At 44.4% G+C, this 23,028-nt stretch overlaps 1 protein-coding gene and 1 non-coding gene across 12 annotated transcripts in view; one reads left to right on the top strand and one right to left on the bottom strand.

The window, feature by feature from the left end:
• The window catches only part of GBF1 (golgi brefeldin A resistant guanine nucleotide exchange factor 1), a 173,083-nt gene that overhangs the window by 124,087 nt on the left and 25,968 nt on the right, over positions 1-23,028 (top strand). For 5 of the 11 annotated variants that reach the window (XM_066240260.1, XM_066240263.1, XM_066240262.1 and 2 more), the window contains exons 4-9: positions 9,761-9,892; positions 16,839-16,957; positions 17,482-17,590; positions 18,093-18,153; positions 20,144-20,198; positions 21,454-21,552. In XM_066240260.1, the coding sequence (XP_066096357.1) occupies positions 9,761-9,892; positions 16,839-16,957; positions 17,482-17,590; positions 18,093-18,153; positions 20,144-20,198; positions 21,454-21,552 (575 nt within the window). The remainder of the gene's footprint in view (positions 1-9,760; positions 9,893-16,838; positions 16,958-17,481; positions 17,591-18,092; positions 18,154-20,143; positions 20,199-21,453; positions 21,553-23,028) is intronic. The other 6 variants (XM_066240268.1, XM_066240270.1, XM_066240269.1 and 3 more) reach the window with 2 other exon arrangements.
• On the bottom strand, positions 4,124-4,199 carry TRNAV-AAC (transfer RNA valine (anticodon AAC)). The gene has a single exon. It is a non-coding gene; the product is annotated as a tRNA-Val (tRNA).

Here is a 23,028-nt window from a genome sequence, read left to right on the forward strand (position 1 = left end):
AGTTGCCTGACCTGTGGTGACGCAGTGGATAAAGCATCGACCTGGAATGCTGAGGTCGCCGGTTCAAAACCGTGGGATTACCTGGTCAAGGCACATATGGGAGTTGATGCTTCCTGCTTCTCCCCTCTTCTCTCTCTCTTTCTCTCTCCTCCTTCTCTCCTCTCTAAAATGAATAAAGTCTTAAAAAAAAAAGAAGCAGATTAGCAAATCAAACCTAGCAATATATAGAAAGAATAATATACCAAAACCAAGAGAGGTTTATCTTAGGAATGCAAGGCTGATTTACTGTCTGAAAATCAATCTACCACATCAACAATTCCAAAGAAGAAAAACCACATGATCTTATCGGTTGAAGAAAAGACACTTAACCAAATATAACACTCATTAATGATAATGAACATCGACAAAAAATGTATGGCTCATATCATATTTTGCAATGAAACACTGAATACATTTACCCTAAAGTTGGAGACAAGGAAAGCATCCACTTTATATAGTCCCAGAAGTCCTAGCCAGTACAATAAGACAAGAAAATGAAATAATAGGTGTGTAAAGTGGAGAAGAAATAAAACTGTCACTATTTGCAAGTAACGTAACTGTCAATATAGAAAACCACAATGAATCTACAAAAAAAAAAATCCTAGAACTAGTGAGTTTAGTAAGGTCACAGGATACAAGGTCAGTACACAAAAATCAGTCACGTTTTTGTATACTAACAATGAACATATGGAAACTGAAATTAAAACATACATTTTATAAACAACACTTAGATATAAATCTAACAAAACATATAGAGAACCTTTATGCTGAAAACTATAATACACTAATCAAATAAATCAAGATCTAAATAAATGGAGACATAACAGTGCATGGATTGTTAGACACAACATAGTAAAGGTATCATTGTTCCCAAAACTGTTTATAGACTCAGTGCAATTCCTATCAAATGCCCAACAATATTTTTTGTATATATAGACAAATTTATCTTAAAATTGAAATGGAAATGCAAAGGAACTAGAATACTGAAAATGGTATTGAAAAAAGAGGAATAAAGTTGGAAGAATCATACTACCTGATTTTTTTTAATATTTATTTTATTGATTTTAGAGACTGGAAAAGATAGAAACATCAATCTGTTCCTCTCTGTGCCCTGACCGGGGATCAAACCGGCAACCTCATTGCTTCTGGACAATGCTCTAACCAACCGAACTATCCAGCCCAGGCCATGCTATCTGATTTTAAGAACTAGAATATAGCTCTAGTAATCAAGATAGTGTGATAGTGTCAGAGAGTTAGAAAAGAAGATCAATGGAACAGAGTAAAGAACCCAGAATAGACTCACACAAACACAGACAACTGATTTTTCATGAAAGTGTAAAGATAACTGAATTGAGAGAGGATCATTTTTTTCAATAAATGGTATTGAATAATTGGACATCCATATATGTACAAAAAAAAAAAAGCTTGACCTAAGCCTCACACATTATATAAATATTAACTTAAAGTGGACCATAGATATAAATGAAAAGCATAAATTTGTGTACCTTTTAGAAGAAGACAGAAAATGTCCTGTGACCTGAGATTGGGCAACGAACACTTAGATACAAAATGCACGGTGCACAAAAGAAAGAAATGGATACACTGGACTTTATCAAAAGCAAAAATGTCTGCTCCATAAGGGATACTGACTATTAAGAGATCGAGCCCTGGCCAGTTAGCTCAGTCATTGAAAGTTCAGTCCCCGGTGAGGCACACACTGGAAGCAACCAATGAATGCATGACTGAGTAGAATAACAAATGAATGCTTCCCTTTCACCTTCCCTCTTTCTCCCTTCGTCTCTCTGTTTCTTAAAATAATTAGCCTGACCAGGCGGGGGTGCAGTGGATAGAGCGTCGGACTGGGATGTGGAGGACCAGGGTTGGAGACCCCGAGGTTGCCAGCTTGAGCGTGGGCTCATCTGGTTTGAGCAAGGCTCACCAGTTTGGGCCCAAGGTTGCTGCATCGAGCAAGGGGTCACTCAGTCTGCTCTGGCCCCCCAGTTAAGGCACATATGAGAAATCAATCAATGAACAACTAAGGAGCCGCAACGAAGAATTGCTGTTTCTCATCTCTCTCCTTTCCTGTCTGTCTGTCCCTATCTGTCCCTCTCTCTGACTATCTCTGTCTCTCTGTCTCTCTCTCTCACACACACACACAAAATTGTATTGCCAATAAAGGACTTGATTCCAGAATAGATAAAGAAGTCTCTCAACTCAACAGTAAGGAAACAAACAATTCAATTACAAAATGGGCCAAAGACTTGAACAGACATATCACCAAAAAAGATACGTATATGCCAAATAAGCACACAAAAGAGATGTTTGATGTCACTAGCCATTAGAGAAATGCACATTTAAACTACATAGAGACACCAATGTTCTTCGCACAAAAACCTTTACACAAATGTTTATAGCAGCCCTATTCATACTTGCCCCAAACCATAGAATCCAAATGTCCTTCAACTAGTGAATGGATAAACAAACTGTGGTACATACATGTAAAGGAATATTACCTTACCAAGCAATAAAATGGGAACAAACTGCCTGAACAGGCTGTGGCGCAATGAATAGAGTTTCAGACTGGGACACAGAGGACCCAGGTTCAAAACATCTTGGTCACCGTCATGAGCACGGGCTCAGTCGGCTTGAGTGCACTTGCTAGCTTGAGCTCAGGTTGCCCACTTGAGTGTGGGATCATAGACATGACCCCATGGTTGCTGGCTTGAGCTCAAGGTCACTGGCTTGAGCAAGGGGTCACTCACTCTGCTGTAGCCCTCCCACCCGTCAAGGCACAAATGAGAAAGCAATCAATGAACAACTAAGGTGCCACAACAAGGAATTGATGCTTCTCATTTCTCTCCCTGTCTGTCCCTATCTTTCCCTCTCTCTGTCTCTCTGTCTCTGTTACACACAAAAAAAGGGGGGAGGGACAAACTGTTGATCTTTGTAAGTGTACCAATCTCAAAAGGTTGCATACTGTGTGATTCCATTTATATGACCTTCTTGATAAAACTATGCATATTGATGGAGAAAAGGTCAGTGGTTGACAGGTTGTGGGGGGAAGGTGTGACTGACCACAAAGGGATAACAGAAAGAGTGTTCCGGGGTGATGACCACAGTGGTTACAGGGATCTATGTATAACTTATTGAAAGCTCTATAACAAAAGAGGCAGTTTTACTAAATTTAAAATTTTTTTTATGTTTTTAAACAGTTTTTCTTGAGGGAGAGAGAAAGAAAAGCATCAACTTGTTCCACTTAATTTTGCACTCATTGCTTCTTATATGTGCCCTGAACTGCGATTGAACCTACCACCTTGGCACTCTGGAGAATGCTCTGTCTACTGAAACACCCAGCCAAGGCCTACATTTTTTGTTTTTGTTTTTGTTTTTGTATTTGTCCAAAGTTGGAAATGGGGAGGCAGTCAGACAGACTCCCGCATGTGCCCGACTGGGATCCACCCGGCATGCCCACCAGGGGGCGATGCTCTGCCCATCTTGGGGCGTAGCTCTGCTGCAACCAGAGCTATTCTAGCGCCTGAGGCAGAGGCCACAGAGCCATCCCCAGCGCCCAGGCAAACTTTGCTCCAATGGAGCCTTGGCTGAGGGAGGGGAAGAGAGAGACAGAGAGGAAGGAGAGGGGGAGGGGTGGAGAAGCAGATGAGCACTCCTCCTGTGTGCCCTGGCCAGGAATCGAACCCGGGACTCCTGCACGCTAGGCCGATGCTCTACCACGGAGCCAACCGGCCAGGGCTAATTTTTTTTTTTTTTTTTTTTTTTTTTTTCTGAAGCTGGAAACAGGATGAGACAATCAGACAGACTCCTGCATGCGCCCGACCTACCGGGATCCAACCGGCACGCCCACCAGGGGCGAAGCTCTGCCCACCAGGGAGCGATGCTCTGCCCATCCTGGGCGTCGCCATGTTGCGACCAGAGCCACTCTAGCGCCTGAGGCAGAGGCCACAGAGCCATTGCCAGCGCCCGGGCCATTTTTGCTCCAATGGAGCCTTGGCTGCGGAAGGGGAAGAGAGAGACGAGAGGAAAGCGCGGCGGAGGGGTGGAGAAGCAAATGGGCGCTTCTCCTGTGTGCCCTGGCCGGGAATCGAACCCGGGTCCTCCGCACGTTAGGCCGACGCTCTACCGCTGAGCAAACCGGCCAAGGCCTAAATTTTTTTTTTAAAGAAGCAGAATGTACATTTCCTTGAAACTATCAAATCATGGCTATAAAATTTCCCTAGTCTTTCACCATGAAAGAAGACATGAAGCAAGTATAGTAATAACAATTGTATGAAAGCTCAGAAAATCTCTACCCTGTCCCACCTCTCAAAGATTTTTTCTCATCTAGACTTTTTTTCTCTCAAATATACCAAATATGACCATTTTAAAATGACAGACCAAATCGTATGTAATACAATTGTGTTCCTAAAGCAGTAAGATTAGATGACTTTAAATGTTTTAATGTGCTTTTTAAAAGTATTTAAAATGTTGACTTGCTAAGATAAGAAAAAGGGTATTTTGCATTTTTCAGTTTTTCCAAATATTTCTATTTCTTACATCTCAACCCTCTACCACCTCACACACACAAAGGTTTTTTTCTAGGATTTTTTTCTGCAAGTTGTACAGCTCTAGGTGGGGTTAGTGGGGAATGAGAAGCAGGTTTTATACAGCTGATGTGATCACTGTACAGACAAGCTTGGAAAATGCTACTCAATCTGCCAATTAATTAAAGCATTAATCTGTGGAGCAGCCGGGCCCAGGGAATGTTTCCCCAGAGGGTGGCGGTAGGAATTGAGTGGGAAGCTCCATACATTTGCATGAAAATGAAGGTGCTTAGGAAACCTAGCTTCCTTTTGTCTCTAAAGATGAGCAACCTTGTTCTTGTCCCTAAATCTTCCTGGCCTATTTAGGAAACCTTTCAGGGAATGGTATCTGAATGATGAAAGCACAGCATACTCTTGAAAAACAAATTAAACCCTGGGCAAAGTATGGTAGGGAGCAAACCCAGTGTAGTATAATTTGTTAGACCTTCTAAATTCAGTTTGTGCTGGTAATTAGGTAGAGTAGACACAATGGTTTTACAAGTTTGGAATTATATACTTTATGGACTAGGTTCAAATCCCAGCTCTACTTTATTAGCTGTGTAGTTTAGGGACACTCATGTATTTTATCTGAGCCTTGTTTTTCTCGTCTGTAAAATAAGATCATTAATCGCCCCTTCATTTTGGGGCAGTTAGCCCTCTACTTGCTATAGGCAGAAAGGAGGCTGTAGAGTGGTAAGGACCTTCCAAAATTATAAACTGCCTTCATGGGTTTATTTTACTAGCAAGGTTCTCCAAACCTCACCTTCCGGGGATGTGCTTTCTTTCTCTCTGATAGAAGTGACCTTGATCTTAACAACAAAAGACAAAGACAGCAGCTTACCCTGGGATCTCTTTGACCACATTGGCTGTACCCAAGATGAAGTTTACCCTGTGGTGGGATTCAAATAATTTAACAACCGGTTCTCTGTCCTAATGACCATTTTAAGTATAAAAAAAGATACATCAAAAGGTATCTTATTATTTCGTGCATTTAATACTTAAATAAGAACAATAAAAGAGGTACACAAAACTAGATTATGGTATAAGGAAGAGATTTTATGTATATGTATGTGTATGTGTGTGTGTGTGTATATATATATATATGTATGTGTATATATATATGTATATATTAAGTGAGAGGCAGGGAGGCAGACACAAGACTCCTGCAGTCCTGCAGGTGCCCTGATCAGTATCTACCTGGCAAGCCCCTGGGCAATAATCTGCCCATCTGAGGCGGGTGCTCGGCAACCAAGCTGTTTTAGCACCTGAGGCAAGGCCATGGAGCCACCGTCAGTGCCCGGGGCCAACTAGCTTGAACATTCAAGCAGGGTTACAGGAGTTAAAGAGAAAGAGAAAGGTAGAAAGAGGAGGGGTAGGGGTAGAGAAGCAGATGGCCGCTTCTCCTGTGTACCCTAACCAGGAATTGAACCTGGGAATTGAACCCAGGACTTCCATACGCTCTACTGATGAGCCAACCATCCGGAGCCAGAAAGAGTTTTAAAATATTAATGAAAAAATATTAAATAATACCCCCCCAAAAAAACCAATAAGCCCTGGCCGGTTGGCTCAGCGGTAGAGCGTTGGCCTAGCGTGCGGAGGACCCGGGTTCGATTCCCGGCCAGGGCACACAGGAGAAGCGCCCATTTGCTTCTCCACCCCTCCGCCGCGCTTTCCTCTCTGTCTCTCTCTTCCCCTCCCGCAGCCGAGGCTCCATTGGAGCAAAGATGGCCCGGGCGCTGGGGATGGCTCCTTGGCCTCTGCCTCAGGCGCTAGAGTGGCTCTGGTCGCAACATGGCGACGCCCAGGATGGGCAGAGCATCGCCCCCTGGTGGGCAGAGCGTTGCCCCATGGTGGGCGTGCCGGCTGGATCCCGGTCGGGCGCATGCGGGAGTCTGTCTGACTGTCTCTCCCTGTTTCCAGCTTCAGAAAAAAAAAAACAAAAAAACAATAAAACTATTATTTAAGGTATTTCCAATGACAGCTTGTCACCCCCTGGTTGTTTGGAACTTTTTCTCTTTACGTTATATGTTTGTCTACTGACCTTAAAAACACGAGGAAATTAAAATGTAGTATTTAATCAAAGGTATAGTAAGTTTTATGAAATGAACAAGTGAATATTACAAGCATAGTTCCAATCAAATTTTTTTCACCTATGGGTGGAATGAATATTACTACACTGCTTTGAATACGCTGTTACACAGATGAACACTAAAAAAGAGTAAGGAGCCTGACCAGGCAGTGGCGCAGTGGATAGAGCGTCGGACTGGGATGCAGAGGACCCAGGTTCGAGACCCCGAGGTCGCCAGCTTGAGCGCAGGCTCATCTGGTTTGAGCAAAAGCCCACCAGCTTGAACCCAAGGTCGCTGACTCTAGCAAGGGGTTACTTGGTCTGCTGAAGGCCCACAGTCATGGCACATATGAGAAAGCAATCAATGAACAACTAAAGTGTTGCAATGCACAATGAAAAACTAATGATTGATGCTTCTCATCTCTCTCTGTTCCTGTCTGTCTGTCCTTGTCTATCCCTCTCTCTGACTTACTCTATCTCTGTAAAAAATAAAAAATTAAAAAAAAAAAGAGTAAGGAATGTAAATTTATGATTTCCACATTGGGCAGCTGCCCAGGCTCCCACCTTAGAGAGAACCCTGATGACAAGTGCCATTTTAACAACTGGTTCACCGAACTCAACAAAAAATTAGGTATTAGTTCTGCCAAATTGGTGCAAACCAGCTGAATCCCAGCACTGATTTTACCTGTGTATCACTAGGAGGATGGGCATGGAAAATAGACCCAGCAATATCTGATGATCTTAAAGAATTATTGTTATTTTTTAAATTGTGGTAAAAATATATATATATATAATCTAAACCATTTTATTGTTAATTTTTATTATTTGGTTGGGTATTTTTTTTCTTTTTCATTTTTCCGAAGCTGGAAGCAGGGAGGCAGTCAGACAGACTCCCGCATGCGCCCGACCGGGATCCACCCAGCATGCCCACCAGGGGGTGATGCTCTGCCCCTCTGGGGCGTCATTGTTGCATCCAGAGCCATTCTAGCACCTGAGGCAGAGGCCACAGAGCCATCCTCAGTGCCCGGGCCATCTTTGCTCCAATGGAGCCTTGGCTGGGGGAGGGGAAGAGAGAGACAGAGAGGAAGGAGAGGGGAAGGGGTGAAGAAGCAGATGGGTGTTTCTCCTGTGTGCCCTGGCCGGGAATCGAACCTGGGACCCCTGCACGCCAGGCCAACGCTCTACCGCTGAGCCAACCGGCCAGGGCTATTATTTGTTTTTGAACCTTTTTTTTTTTTTTTTTTTTTTTTTTTTTGTATTTTTCTGAAATGAGAAGCGGGGACGCAGAGAGACAGACTCCCACATGTGCCTGACTGGGATCCACCTGGCATGCCCACCAGGGGGCGATGCTCTGCCCCATCTGGGGCATTGCTTCATTGCAACTGGAGTCATTCTAGCACCTGAGGCAGAGGCCATGGAGCCATCCTCAGCACCCTGGCCAACTTTGTTCCAATGGAGCCTTGGCTGCAGGAGGGGAAGAGAGAGAGAGAGGAGGGAGAGGGGGAGGGGTGGAGAAGCAGATGGGCACTTCTCCTGTGTGCCCTGGCTGGGGATCGAACCCAGGACTTCCATACACTGGGCCGACGCTCTGCCACTGAGCGAACCGGCCAAGGCTTTATTATTTTTTGTTGTTGATTTTAGAGAGAGAACAGAAGAGAGGGAAAGAAACATCGATTTGTTATTCCCCTTTTTTATGCATTTATTGGTTGATTCTTGTATGTGCCCTGACCAGGGATGGAACCCACAACCTTGGTGTATGGAGATGATGCTCTAACCAACTGAGCTACCTGGCCAGGGCTTATTGTTAATTTTTAAAATATTTTCCCATTGAGGCCCTGGCCGGTTGGCTCAGTGGTAGAGCGTCGGCCTGGTGTGCAGGAGTCCCGGGTTCGATTCCTGGCCAGGGCACACAGGAGAAGCACCCATCTGCTTCTCCACCCCTCCCCCTCTCCTTCCTCTCTGTCTCTCTCTTCCCCTCCCGCAGCCAAGGCTCCATTGGAGCAAAGTTGGCCTGGGCGCTGAGGATGGCTCTATGGCCTCTGCCTCAGGCGCTAGAATGGCTCTGGTTACAACAGAGCAATGCCCCAGATGGGCAGAGCATCGCCCCCTGGTGGGCATGCCGGGTGGATCCTGGTCGGGCGCATGCGGGAGTCTGTCTGATTGCCTCCCCGTTTCCAACTTCAGAAAAATACAAAAAAAAAAAAAATATATATATATATATATATATTTTTTTTTTCCGTTGATTGAGAGAAAGAAGAAAAGAGAGAGGGGCAGGGAGAGAGAGAAGCATCAACTCGGTCTTCTACCTAGTTCCATTTACTTGTATATTCAGTGTTTCTCAGACGTGCCCTGACTGGGGATAAAACCCATGTCCTTGGTACAAAGGGAGGACACTTTATCCACTGAGCCACCTGGCCAGGGCCTTAATGTTCATTTTTAAACCGTGATAATGATACTGTGGTTTATTAAGCTTTTTAATCTTTAACAACTATATTCTAAAATTTTTACATTAAATGATATCGTGACTGGGATTTGATTCAAGGTAAAACAGGGAGGAAGATTGATCCAGCAACTAAGAACTTGAACTTTGCCTGACCAAGTAGTGGCACGTTAAATAGGGAGTTGGACTGGGACGCAGAGGACCTAGGTTCGAAACCCCAAGGTTGCTGGCTTGAGTGCAGGCTCACCAGCTTAAGCACAGGGTCATTGGCTTGAGCGTGGGATCATAGACATGACCCCATTGTTGCTGGCTTGGGCCCAAAGGTCACTGGCTTGAAGCCCAAGGTCACTGGCTTGAGCAAGGGGTCATTCGGTCTGCTGTAGCCCCTCCCCCCATCAAGGCACATGTGAGAAAGCAATCAATGAACAACTAAAATGCCGCAACGAAGAATTGATGCTTCTGATCTCTCTCTTTTCCTGTCTGTCTATCCCTATCTGTCCCTCTCTCTGTCTCTGTCACAAAAGAATAAAAATGTAAAAAGAACTCCAACCTCATGACACAGATAAGAAAGATCTTTCTCTAGGGTTTAGCTTTTTGTTAGATGGCACCTGTTCATTTCTGTTTATTTTCTTGCAGAACTCTCAGAAATTGAACCCAATGTGTTCCTTCGTCCCTTTCTGGAAGTGATTCGCTCTGAAGATACCACTGGCCCTATCACTGGACTGGCACTCACCTCTGTTAATAAGTTCTTGTCCTATGCACTCATAGGTAAGAGCTCAGGCTTTTTGGATGACCTTAGCACTTCACTTTCTGCCTTTCCTGGGCTGGACAGGTGTTAGGCAATGAGCTGGTGATACTGGAAAGTTTTTCCCAGCCATCTGTTTCCTTGTAGAAGAGAAATAGGATTATTGACTACTCATCTTTCTAATTGACTTGAGTTTTGCAGAGTGAGGAGGGAGGAGAGGTTTCTTGGAACCCTGATTTCTTTGTGCTTTGGAGGGAGTTAAAGGTATGGTGGGTGCCGTTGGAGGTTTGGTGTGGTTTATCCTTTACTTATTTATTTTTTTAAAGATTTGCCTGACCGGGCAGTGGCGCAGTGGATAGAGCGTCAGACTGGGATGCGGAAGACCCAAGTTCGAGACCCCAAGGTCGCCAGCTTGAGCGAGGGCTCATCTGATTTGAGCAAAAGCTCACCAGCTTGAGCCCAAGGTCGCTGGCTCATGCAAGGGGTTACTTGGTCTGCCGAAGGCCCGCCGTCAAGGCATGTATGAGAAAGCAATCAGTGAACAATTAAGGTGTTGCAAAGCGCAACGAAAAACTGATGGTTGATGCTTCTCATCTCTCCGTTCCTGTCTGTCTGTCCTTCTCTTTGACTCTCTCTCTGTCTCTGTGTAAAAAATATATATATATATATATTTATTTATTGGCCCTGGCCAGTTAGCTCAGTGATAGAGTGTCAGTCTGCTGTATGGAAGTCCTGGGTTCGAGTCCTGGTCAGGCCACACAGGAGAAGCAACCATTTGCTTCTTCACCCCTCCCTCCCCCCTTTTTCCCCTCCCGCAGCCATGGCTCAAATGGTTCGAGCAAAGTTGGCCCTGGGCGCTGAGGATGGCTCCATGGCCAGCCTCATGCACTAAAAATAGCTCTGTTGCTTAGCGACAGAGTAACAGCCCAAACAGGCAGAGCATGTCCTGGTAGGGGGCTTGCCAGGTGGATCCCAGTCAGAGCACATGCAGGAGTATGTCTCTGCCTCCCTCACTCTCATTTAATGGGGGAAATAAATATTTTATTTATTGATTTTACAAGGGGAGGGGAATGGGAAGTATCAACTCATAGTTGCTCACTTTAGTTGTTCATTGATTGATTGTCATATGTACCTAGACCAGGCAAGCTCAGGGTTTCAAACCAGGCAAGCTCAGGGTTTCAAACTAGCAACCTCAGCATTCAAGGCTGACATCCTAGCCACCATAGGCCAATTGGTTTGGTATGTTTTTAAAGTTTTTTGTGGTTTTTGTTTGTTTGTTCATTCTTTAGTGAGAGACAGGAAGGGAGAGAGATGAGAATCATCAACTCATAGTTGTGGCACTTTAGTTGTTCATTGATTACTCCTCAAATGTGCCTTGACCCAGAGTGGGGGGGGGGGGGTCAAGCGGAGCCAGTGACCTCCTTGCTCAAGCCAGTGACCTTGGGCTTCAGGCCAGCAACTATGGGATCTTGTTGATGATCCCATGCTCAAGCCGGCAACCCTGCACTCAAGCTGGTGAGCCTGTGCTCAAGCTGGATGAGCCCATGCTCAAGCTGGCGACTTTGGAGTTTTGAATTAGGGTCCTCAGCGTCTCAGGTCAACACTTGATCTACTATGCCACTACCGGTCAGGCAACTATTTTTAAAAGTAATGCAGCCTTATTTTAATAAGATAAACAATAAAGAGCTGTCTAAAAGAAAAGTTAATGGACTCTCCTTTACCTTAATGCTACTCCTTCCTTAGGCAAATAATGTTAACAGACTGATTTGAGTCTTTCTATACCTTTCTCTATATGTATATAACTATGTAGAGAGTACTGTCTTTTTTTTTTTTTTTTTTTTTTACAGAGACAGAGTGAGAGTCAGAGAGAGGGATAGGTAGGGACAGACAGACAGGAACACAGAGAGATGAGAAGCATCAGTCATCAGTTTTTCCTTGTGGCACTTAGTTGTTCATTGATTGCTTTCTCATATGTGCCTTGACTGTGGAGCTACAGCAGACCGAGTGACCCCTTGCTCAAGCCAGCGACCTTGGGCTCAAGCTGGTGAGCTTTGCTCAAACCAGATGAGCCCGCGCTCAAGCTGGTGACCTCGGGGTCTCGAACCTGGGTCCTCCGCATCCCAGTCCGACGCTCTATCCACTGCGCCACCGCCTGGTCAGGCGAGTACTGTCTTTTTTAAAAATAAAAATAAAATAGGATTATATGCTACATATCTTCTTTTTTACTTTATCTGATTTAGTATTAACCAAAAAATCTCTCAGATTCCCCCACCTCAGTTTTATTGAGATACAATTGACATATAACATTGTATTAAAGTACACAACACAATGATTTGCTATATGTATATGTTGTGAAATGATTGCAACAATAACTTTAGTTAACATATGGTTACAATTTTTTTTCTTGTGATGAAAACTGGTAAGATCTGTCTTAGCTACTTTCAAATACACAATACTGTATTGTTAACTATAGTAACCATGCTGACATTACACCCCAGAACCTATTTTGTAATTGAAAGTTTGTATATTCTTTTTTTATTGTTGTGTGTGTATGTATGTATAATGTAAAATTATCCATTTATTTATTTTTTTGTGGCAGAGACAGAGAGAGGGACAGATAGGGACAGAAAGACAGGAGGAAGGGAGAGAGATGAGAAACATCAGTTCTTTGTGGCGGTTCCTTAGTTGTCCATTGATTGATTTCTCATATGTGCCTTGACCGGGGGGCTACAGCAGACCAAGTGACCCCTTGCTCGAGCCAGTGACCTTGGGTCCAAGCTGGTGAGCTTTGCTCAACCCAGATGAGCCCAAACTCAAGCCAGAGACCTCGGGGTCTCGAACCTGGGTCCTCCACATCCCAGTTCGACACTCTATTCGCTGCACCACTGCCTGGTCATGCATAAAATTATCCATTTAAATCAATTATAAAGTTGCATTTAATTACATTCACAATGTTACGCAACCATCAACACCATCTATTTCCTAAACTTTTTCATCACACCAAAAAGAAACTCTTAACTAGTAAGCAGTAGTACACCATTTTCTCCTTGGCCCTGGTAAAGTTTTTTTCTTTTTAGTAGCCATATAATTTCTATAGAATAGATATAACACAATCCAATCATTATCATATTGATTAACATTTACTATTTAGGTTGTTTCCTATTTTGAACCATTATAAATGCTGAAATAAGCATCCTTGTTCAAAAATCCTATTTATTAATTTTCCTTTTGTATGTGCTTACTGCATTCTCATAGGTTGTTTTCCTAAAAGATTATAGCATTTGTACTTCCAACAGTAATGTTTGAGAGTTTCCACTTCCCCACTCTGTCACCAACATTGCATATTAGCAGTATTCTTTTTTAAAACTTTTTTATTGATTGATTTTAGAGAGAGAGAAAGAGAGAAATATCAACTTTGTTCCACTCATTTATGAATTCACTGTTTGATTCTTGTATGTGCTCTGATCAGGGATTGAACCTAAAACCTTTGCATATGGGCGATGCTCTAACCAACTGAGTTACCCAATCAGGGCTTCAGTAGTCTTCATTTGTGCTAATTTGGTGGGTGAAAACTGGTATTTTGTTGTTTTCATTTCCTTGAGGTTGTATATTTTGCTTTTTTCTCTTTTGCCTATTATTTTATTGAGTTGTTTTTGTTTTTCTTATCAATCTATAGAAGTTTTTTAAATAGTAGGAATACTAACCTATTGTCTATCAGAGTATTACAAATATTTTCTCCCAGTATAGCCCAAATATTTTATCCAGTCTATTTATCTCTGAATTTGTTTATGGTGTCTCCTTTGGATCCCTTTTTGGTTGGTCTTATCACTCAGGATCCTGAATTCCTTTTTCCCCTATTGACAATTCATGTGCAAGGGTAAGGAACATGAAAAACAGGTAACTGTCTTTGTTTCTAAGTAGAAAGATCAGAAAAGAGGCAGCTCAGACTGAAGCTAGCCAGAAAGAAAAATGGCCACAGTTAGAGTAAGAAAACCATTCATCTTTTCTAGAAAGTTGGGTTTGCTTAGCTGAAGTATTCCAAGATCCTGAGCAAGAATCTCAGGTGCCAGCTAGTTTCTGAATAGGTACACCAGCCCCTCCAGGCATCCTAGTCCTAGCTTCATACTTTTCCTAAGCAAAATTCAGGCCCAGCTACTTCCAGCCTTGTCCTGAGCACCACCTGCAGGTCATCTCTCCTCACAGCCTCCAGCAGCTGCCCTCTGTGTCTTTTCCCTCTGCTCTCCTGTTTGTGGAACTCTCTCCCCTTCCTGGACTTGGCAGACAAACTGGTCATTGGAGACCTCAAGCCAGCTGGTCACTGAGTTTCCTGTGGTGGGAAAAGAAAATGCTGGAGGTGGTGATTGCAGTGGGCATGAGAAATGGAGCAGGAAGGAGTATATGAAAGCCAGCAGGCAAAGGAGATGAGACTGGCAGATTTCCCTGCAGTCTGCTCCAGAGTGGCCAAGAAAGAAGGACAAAGGAAGGGATCTGGGTAACACGAGGTCTACTAAGTGAGCCCAAGCCAAACATTCTTTTGTTTAGGCTGCCCTTCTAGAAGAAATTACCACCACCCCTCAATCCTGCGACCCAGGACTTTTATGATTATTTCAGATCTTACTCCAAGGACCACTCTTTTATCCAGCCCCACACCGTTGCCATTTGTGACATTGGATTTATGACATTGATTGCCTGGCTTACTGATGGGCCATGCCTATGGTTCTAAAGACCTGTCACTCTTACCTGCCTTTTTAGAAAATTGACTTTGCTACTTTATTCAAGCTCAGAGGATAAGAGCTACAAAAAAGATTGGTAGAGCTTAAACTACTTCAGTAAGGGAGATTACTGAAGAGGGGAGGAAATGGGCCCCTAGGAATCTTGTGAGGTGGGAGCATGGCTGCCATTCAGTGAGCTGAAACACCATACAACACTGGGAAGGACCTGGGTTTACTATGCAAGGAAAGGTCCCTGGAGGCCTGAAAAAAAACAGGGTTGGCTGTCCTTTTTGGGCAGAGCTGAGAGAGAGGATTCAGGCAAGGGTTATTGATATGATAGTATAGGCATACCTCAGAGATATTGCGGGTTAGTTTGCTCTTGGGAGGACTTGCCTTCAATTTCTACAAAACGCAACATGTATGAAGTGCAATAAAGTGAAATAAATGCAATAAGGCAGAGTGTGCCTGTGTAGGGCTATGTGTGTTGATTGGGAGAAACAAGGAGAATTGAAGTGGTAGAAGGACCTGGTTCACCCCATATAGTACATATCATCATAAAATTGGGTTCCTTCTGCTTGATCTGAAAGTAGCCACTCCTGATGCTGAGTAAAGGCATGTTGTAAGTAGGACAAAAACAATCTGTCAGAGACTAACCAGGACAAAAAAGAAAATCAAAAAAATGAAAAAAGAAAGATGAAAACCACCCACAATTAAAGAAAGTCTTCTGGTTTATTGTTGCAAGACAAATGTTTTGACTTCTCAGTTAGCTTCTGAGCTTTAGGCTCAAGAGCTCTGTTAATTTCAGATAACAGGAAAGAGGAAATGGTAAGAATTTCTTATAATTTCCACCACTTTAAACTAGAACAGCGGAAATTTCCGATGGCTTTAGGCAACCCCTGTGTTTTGGTGTTCGACCCCCTCCGGGTCGCGACCTACAGATTGAGAACCACTGAACTAGAAGGTGCTCCTGCATTACGCCATGCTACCCCTAGGGCAACTTTCTGTCAGCAAAGCTCTGTCATGTCCCTACACCTTTTTTCTTAATTATGCTCTCCTCTCAAGGACAATCCTGATAGTTCTCAGGACCCTTGTAGGCCTTCGGGGAGGCCACTTCTTTGGCTATTCCTTGTGGATATTTAACACATGAATGGAGTAGGGCTTCCCCCCTTGGTAGCATTTGTGTTAGCTTCCAGCATGGTGCTCATTGTCTGACCTCCAGCTTCTCCACTTTTCTTAGTCACAGCTGAAATTCTTGCTCCCTCCCACACCCCAAGTAGCCAGCTCCCAGTCCAGTTTAGTTTGTCCCTTTTCTGTCCTAATGCCTGTTTAGTTACGCAGGTTACAGGATTCATGCTCCGTGTCATACTGTTTTAACAATGAAAGCAAAGCAGGAAGAGGTCTCTGATTTGCTGTAATATGACACCCACATATGAGTATTGGCAGCAGTGACTGTCTATCTCTTTCTCCTACTTCCCTACATCAGCGGCATCCGGACACAAAACTCCAAGAGCAACCAGAGAGGGATGTGTTAAAGGAGAACACATGAAAAGAGAAAGGCTGCCTGACCTGTGGTGGCGCAGTGGATAAAGCGTCGACCTGGAAATGCTAAGGTCGCCGGTTCGAAACCCTGGGCTTGCCTGGTCAAGGCACATACGGGAGTTGATGCTTCCAGCTCCTCCCCCCGTCTCTGTCTCTCTCTCCCTCTCTCTCTCCTCTCTAAAATGAATAAATAAAAATAAAAAATAAAATAAATAATAATAAAAAAAAGAGAAAGGCTGCAACCTTGGCCTTCAAAGGTCTTGCCTACTCAGCCCTTGCTCTGGGCCAAAACCTCATATTTCCAGGCCCCTTCTCTATGAACTGAGTAGCTTCAGTCCAGTGATTCTCAAAGTGAGGTTTCCTGAGGCAGTGTTAACACCACCTGGGATCTTGTTAAGAATGCAAATTCTCAGCTCTCACTCTAGACCTGCTTAACAAAACTTCTGAGAGTGGGCCCAGCAATTTATATTTTTAACAAACCATACAAGTGATTTGATATATGCTTAAGTTTTAGAACCACTGTTTTACATGGTGGAGTTTGTGCTGAGCAGCTCATTGAAGTCGTTTACTGGCAAAAATTCTCAGGTAACCCAAGGAACCATGAGTTAGGAACTTGGAGAAGAGAAAACCAAAGTCTCTCAAAGCAGTCTGTAGGCAGGATGTCTTGCCTTTTCTCTCCTCTCCACATCATGTAATCTTTCCTTTTTCATTGGAGCAGATCCCACTCATGAGGGCACAGCAGAGGGCATGGAGAACATGGCAGATGCTGTCACTCACGCCCGTTTTGTGGGCACGGATCCTGCCAGCGATGAGGTTGTCCTGATGAAAATCCTTCAGGTAAATGGAGGGGAAAGAGCAGTTAGGCTAATGGCCAGGAGCTGATGCTGCTGGCTCTACTTAACCCCAGGCTGCCAGCCTGCCAGCGGCATGAAGCTGTGTTTTGACTCCACAGGGGTAAGGGACCTACTTTGTTTCCAAACAAAGTACCTAAAGTAAAAGCTTTTTCTAAAGAAAATAATTAAAAGCTTTAAATGAATTGATATCAAATACTGGAACCCCTCAATATACTTGTACCTCTGGCAACCTGTGTCTGTGCCATTCATCTGTTGGGCTTGCAGGCAAGGGCTCAAAAGAATGCTGAACTGTGTCATGGTCATGTAGAGTAAAGACATAGTTCCCAACACAAGCTTCTGGGAGACACCCTTCCCAAACTGAAGTAAGGTCAGCGTTCTTGCTGACCTCTCTTTTAACCCGAGTGCTTTTGTAGGTATCTAGAGGAACAGGAGGCAGCTTCTCGCTCCTCAGGTACACCCCTCTTCACATTGTCTACCTCGTTTATCACAGTATTTCCTTCCTGGTAGGTGCTGCGGACTCTCTTGCTGACCCCAGTGGGTGTCCACCTAACCAATGAATCTGTATGTGAGATTATGCAGTCTTGCTTCCGAATCTGCTTTGAAATGAGGCTCAGTGGTAGGTGCTTGACTATTGGGCCCTTCACCATTCCTGGGGCCATTGTGAGTATGAATACAGGATGATGTTCCTGTACCCAGACAGATGGAAAACTCAGGGTATCTTCATCACTTATCTTGTGGAGCTATCGGGTCTAGAAGTATCTCTGTACTTGACTGTTTGTTGTGCAGCTAGAATAGAGACTTAGCTGATTGTGCCAGGACAAGAATTAGTATAGATCCCCGACTAATTCAGCCCAGGCACCAAATCTCCCTCCCTTGGGGTTTCTGAGATTGACACCAATCTACCACCCCTAGAACACGTCTCCCTTTTTCTGACTCAGTAGTGCCACCTAGTGGTCCAATGAAGTTATGGCTGCCAGGCTGAGTTGGATGGAGCTGGTTTTAATAAGTTTGGCATAATCCTTGGTAAACAAGGTTTGGAGGGGAGTCTGCTCTGAGAAGCCTCCTGATAATAGCACAGCAAGTAATGACACCTGTGTTATTTGTTTTTGCCTGTGCAGAGTTATTGAGAAAATCCGCAGAGCACACTCTCGTAGACATGGTGCAGCTGCTCTTCACAAGGTAAACCTGCTGCTGTTTGCTTCAGCCCTGCTGCCCAGGCCTCTTGAGCCTGCCTGCTTTCACATAGCCACTTCAGGGACCTGGCCAACCCCACAGCACATCAGAAGCCAATGGAATTATAGATGGGGGTACTTCTCTGGGTCCAGGGTTACCAATCAAGGGAGAAGGAGGAGGGAACCGGCTTGGCCTCAGGAGGAGGCAGAGGGTTATTTGATCTAAGCTGACAGACCTTGTTCTGCTTCCCAAACTTGTGTTTGTTTCTGTACAGGTAGCATCTGATAAAGGGAACTCAGAGAAGAAGCCAAACTCAAGGGAGCCTAGAACAGGTTGCCGAGCTCCAAGAGCTCAGCCCCTATTTCTGTGAGAAAAGACCAGGGCTAGGGTGATCAGTGATCCTGGTCTGCCCAGATTATCCTGACTTGAGCACTGAAAGTCCCACATCCTCCACAAATTCCTCACTCTCAGGCAAACAGAGATTGTTGGTTATCATAGTCAAGGCCCTCAACTTAGGGCCTGGGAGGCCTTTTTATATTATGCCTAACTATGTCTCCTGTACCTCCTTTCAGTAGACTTTTTTTTTTTTTAACAGAGACAGAGAGTGAATCAGAGAGAGGGATAGACGGGGACAGACAGACAGGAACGGAGAGAGATGAGAAGCATCAATCATTAGTTTTTCATTGCGCGTTGCAACACCTTAGTTGTTCATTGATTGCTTTCTCATATGTGCCTTGACCATGGGCCTTCAGCAGACCAAGTAACCCCTTGCTGGAGCCAGCGACCTTGGGTTCGAGCTGGTGGGCTTTTTGCTCAAACCAGATGAGCCCACGCTCAAGCTGGCAACCTCGGGGTCTCGAACCTGGGTCCTCTGCATCCCAGTCTGACGCTCTATCCACTGCGCCTCTTTTTTTTAAGCCCCCCACCCTCAAGGGAGATTAGATAATGGGCAAGGTTATGCATGTGTAGAGACAGTGGTTATATTGGAAATCAGTATAATTTCCACTTGATTTTGCTATGAACCTAAAATTAATAAATAGTCTAAAAAATAATCTGTATTTTTAAAAGCCTCTTCCTGGGCCCTGGCCGGTTGGCTCAGAGGTAGAGCGTCAGCCTAGCGTGCGGAGGACCCGGGTTCGATTCCCGGCCAGGGCACATAGGAGAAGCGCCCATTTGCTTCTCCACCCCTCCGCCACGCCTTCCTCTCTGTCTCTCTCTTCCCCTCCCGCAGCCAAGGCTTCATTGGAGCAAAGATGGCCCGGGCGCTGGGGATGGCTCTGTGGCCTCTGCCCCAGGCGCTAGAGTGGCTCTGGTCGCAACATGGCGACGCCCAGGATGGGCAGAGCATCGCCCCACGGTGGGCGTGCCAGGTGGATCCCGGTCAGGTGCATGCGGGAGTCTGTCTGACTGTCTCTCCCTGTTTCCAGCTTCAGAAAAATGCAAAAAAAAATTTAAAAAAAAAAAAAAGGCCTCTTCCTGGGATTTATTTTTGTTCTCAGATCTATAAATAATAATCCTTATTATCTGCAGACTAGATCTGCCCCTGGACCCTGCTGCGAAGAGTTTCTTAGTACTCTGGCTCAAATTTCCTGGTTTCAAAACTTCAACCTGCCTTTTACTCCTCATCCTATGCCCAGTCTCCTGGGGTTTTGATTGGCTGCCCTCTCCCCATCTCGTAGCTTTCAGCAATACTTAACAAGTGAAGCATGAATGAGTCAGTTTAAGGATGAAAAGAGCCTCCAGACTCCAAGGGCACTTAGCTACTTTGCCCTGATGACTGCCTTCTTTCTTAAAAAGAAAATGTCTATGTCATACATCCCCCAATTCCTGTGGCTCTTTGATGAAGCTCTATAAAGGATGAAATTAGCCTGCTTTTTTTCTAGCTATTCCTAAGAGACAGGCATGCCCTGGCCCAGAGCATCTTTGGGCTGTGACTGGCATGGAAGGGGAGATTTGTTATTCCTAATGACAGTACATGGGATTCTCTGTACTATAGGTTACCTCAGTTTAAAGAAGAACCCAAGAACTATGTGGGGACCAACATGAAAAAGGTATGACCTCCTGTCCTTCATCCAAACCTTCATCCCCCAATGTCTATGCTATGGGGATTTTCCCAAATACCCCTGCTTAGCAAAAACATGCTTTTGCCTATACCAGGGGTCAGGAACCTTTTTGGCTGAGAGAGCCATGAACGCCACATATTTTAAAATGTAATTCCATGAGAGCCATGCAACGACCCATGTATGTTATGCATCATCCAATAAAAATTTGGTGTTGTCCCGGAGGACAGCTGTGATTGACTCCAGCCACCCACAACCATGAACATGAGTGGTAGGAAATGAATGGATTGTAATACAAGAATTTTTATATTTTTAACATTATTTTTTTTTAATTAAAGATTTGTCTGCGAGCCAGGTGCAGCCATCAAAAGAACCACATCTGGCTCACGAGCCATAGGTTCCCAACCCCTGGCCTAGACAGATCTGCTTGGAATCCAGAAATAGCTATCACAGCTTTAGTGAGAAATTTTTTCTTTCCCAGATACTTCTCCTCCCCCAACCTTTTCTTTCCAGCCTATTTTGTTGACCTACTACATAAGCTGATGAGCCCGTCTGTCCTAAAAAACTGGATTAAGCTCACCGGGTTGGGCTAAAAATGTATGTTGATAGAGGGGAAAGACCTGCTGTCCCCTCAGGGCCCAGCCTTGTCAGCAGGTAGGGGCCTAGAGAGTCTGTGTCCCAAATCCCACCCTAATGCTGGATCAGACTGGGCTCATGCTTGGGCTAGTCTCCATTGATGAGACAAATCAAACCTGAGTCCGGATCAGAAGGTTCTCAAACTGTTAGAGGAATGGTGGTCAGAAGAATGGCCTCTTGCTCTCTTGAACGGAAGCCCTGGACTTCTCAGGCCTCCCATGAAGATTCTGCGTGCAGCCCTTAGACTCCGCAGGGGTCCCCAAACTTTTTACACAGAGGGCCAGTTCACTGTCCCTCAGACTGTTGGAGGGCCACCACATACAGTGCTCCTCTCACTGACCACCAATCAAAGAGGTGCCCCTTCCGAAAGTGTGGCGGGGGGCCAGATAAATGGCCTCAGGGGGCCGCATGTGGCCCGCGGGCCGTAGTTTGGGGATGCCTGCCTCAGAGGTTCTGCCCATGGAGATAACCCTTGGCTGTTTGGTGCATGCATGCACCTGACCTTCCCCTCTCCCCTGCCATCCATCCCCATTCCTGCTCTGTGCCTTGTTGGCATGTGTCTGAGTTTATTTCACTCTGTTTAAATCATTCGTTTGCCTGTCTTTCACAGATTTCTCCATGTCTCCTCAACAAACTGGAGCTAAGTAGTGGGGAGCAGACCAAAGCCCTGAACCAGTTAGAGAGGGTACTACTCTTTAAGAACCTCAAGGTCTCTCTCCTTCTCCCTCACCTTTTCCCCTCTTATTTATTTAAATGTTTATTTCTTATATGTAACATCTGGGTCCCATTTCCATTGTGTCGAGCACAACTTACCCCTCCCTAATAACACTGCATGGCTTTGGAAGAATTGCATGTATTTGTAGCTTTGCAGTGTTGATAATTTTCCTGGGGCATCCAGTTGCCTGGAGGCAGAAGAAATCCTTGAACTGGTACTATATTGTGAACCTAGATAGAGAGCCTGGGTCCTGCTGACATATTGTGGGGAGGCTTAATATCTACCATTTCTAGGGGAACTATGAGGCTTCTCCAAGCAAGAGCCTTCCCTCTCTACCCTTTTTCTGTCTCACAGCTGGCATAGAGAGCTTAAGCATAGTCCTTGACTCTATATTCATACCTGAACTGGGTTTAGAGGGAAAGGGTAGTCCATCTAGTTGGGGGTCTTTTGTTGTTGTTGTTGTTACCATTAAAGAGATCATTTCAATGTTTAAAACTAGATGGGTGGAAAGGAGCCACCTGCCAGGATAGCCGAGGATACTGGGAAACATGGATCTGCAAAGATGCCCTCTATCCTTTAAAGTCAAGATGTATGGGAACTTAGTGAAGAGGTCCAAGCTAAAGATGAATACCCATCTCCCTGCCTTAGAAGGAATAGGGAAAGAAGGCGGTATGGGCTGTCTAGCCTTTCTGTCACAATAGTGTGCGTGTATATACCTGGCTAGATGGTCCATAAGCCTTTGTTCCCTTTGCATGCATTGCCTCAAGTTCCATTTGTGTGCTTACCTAATAATCTCAAGTTGCAGACCTTTTCATTGGCTACCCAGCATTTTGCCGTGATTATTAATATAGGATCTGCTCTTTCTTTGTAAAACTTAATACTGTCCTTTGGAAATACAGAGTTATATGAATATGGTGGTGAGGGTTCCATGCATATCTACTGCCAAGCTTCTACCTTAGAACCTTAGGACAGGGAGCACAGCTATTCTTTTTAAAGGCTGAGACATTTGTGAGTACTGGTAGCCTCTGGCTCATACTCCAGCCAGGAGGCAGAGAATATTCATTAAATGATTATGATGGAGCTAGATTGACTGATGATAGAGAATAAAACAGCAAAGACTGATCCTAGTATGAGAAGGAATCTTAACAAGCAACTGGCATCTCTAGGCAGTAGGACTGCCTAGAGTCCCTGAAATGGAGAGAAAGGCTGTCTCATAAAAGTACATTTTTCACTCCATAAGATGCACCTAGAGTTTTAAGGAGGAAAACAAGAAAAAAAATATTCTGAACCAAATGATGTGTTAAAATATTTAATAAAATACCGTATTTTTTGCTCCATAAGACACCCGGGCATTTTCCCCTCCACTTTTGGGAGGGGAAAAAGTGTGTCTTATGGAGCAAAAAATACAGTATATCCAGATGTTAGTACTTTTTGGAGCTCAGTGACAATTGCCAATGCCAAGATGTTATT

Source organism: Saccopteryx bilineata, chromosome 7 (assembly GCF_036850765.1).
Source record: "Saccopteryx bilineata isolate mSacBil1 chromosome 7, mSacBil1_pri_phased_curated, whole genome shotgun sequence".
Lineage (NCBI taxonomy): Eukaryota > Metazoa > Chordata > Mammalia > Chiroptera > Emballonuridae > Saccopteryx > Saccopteryx bilineata.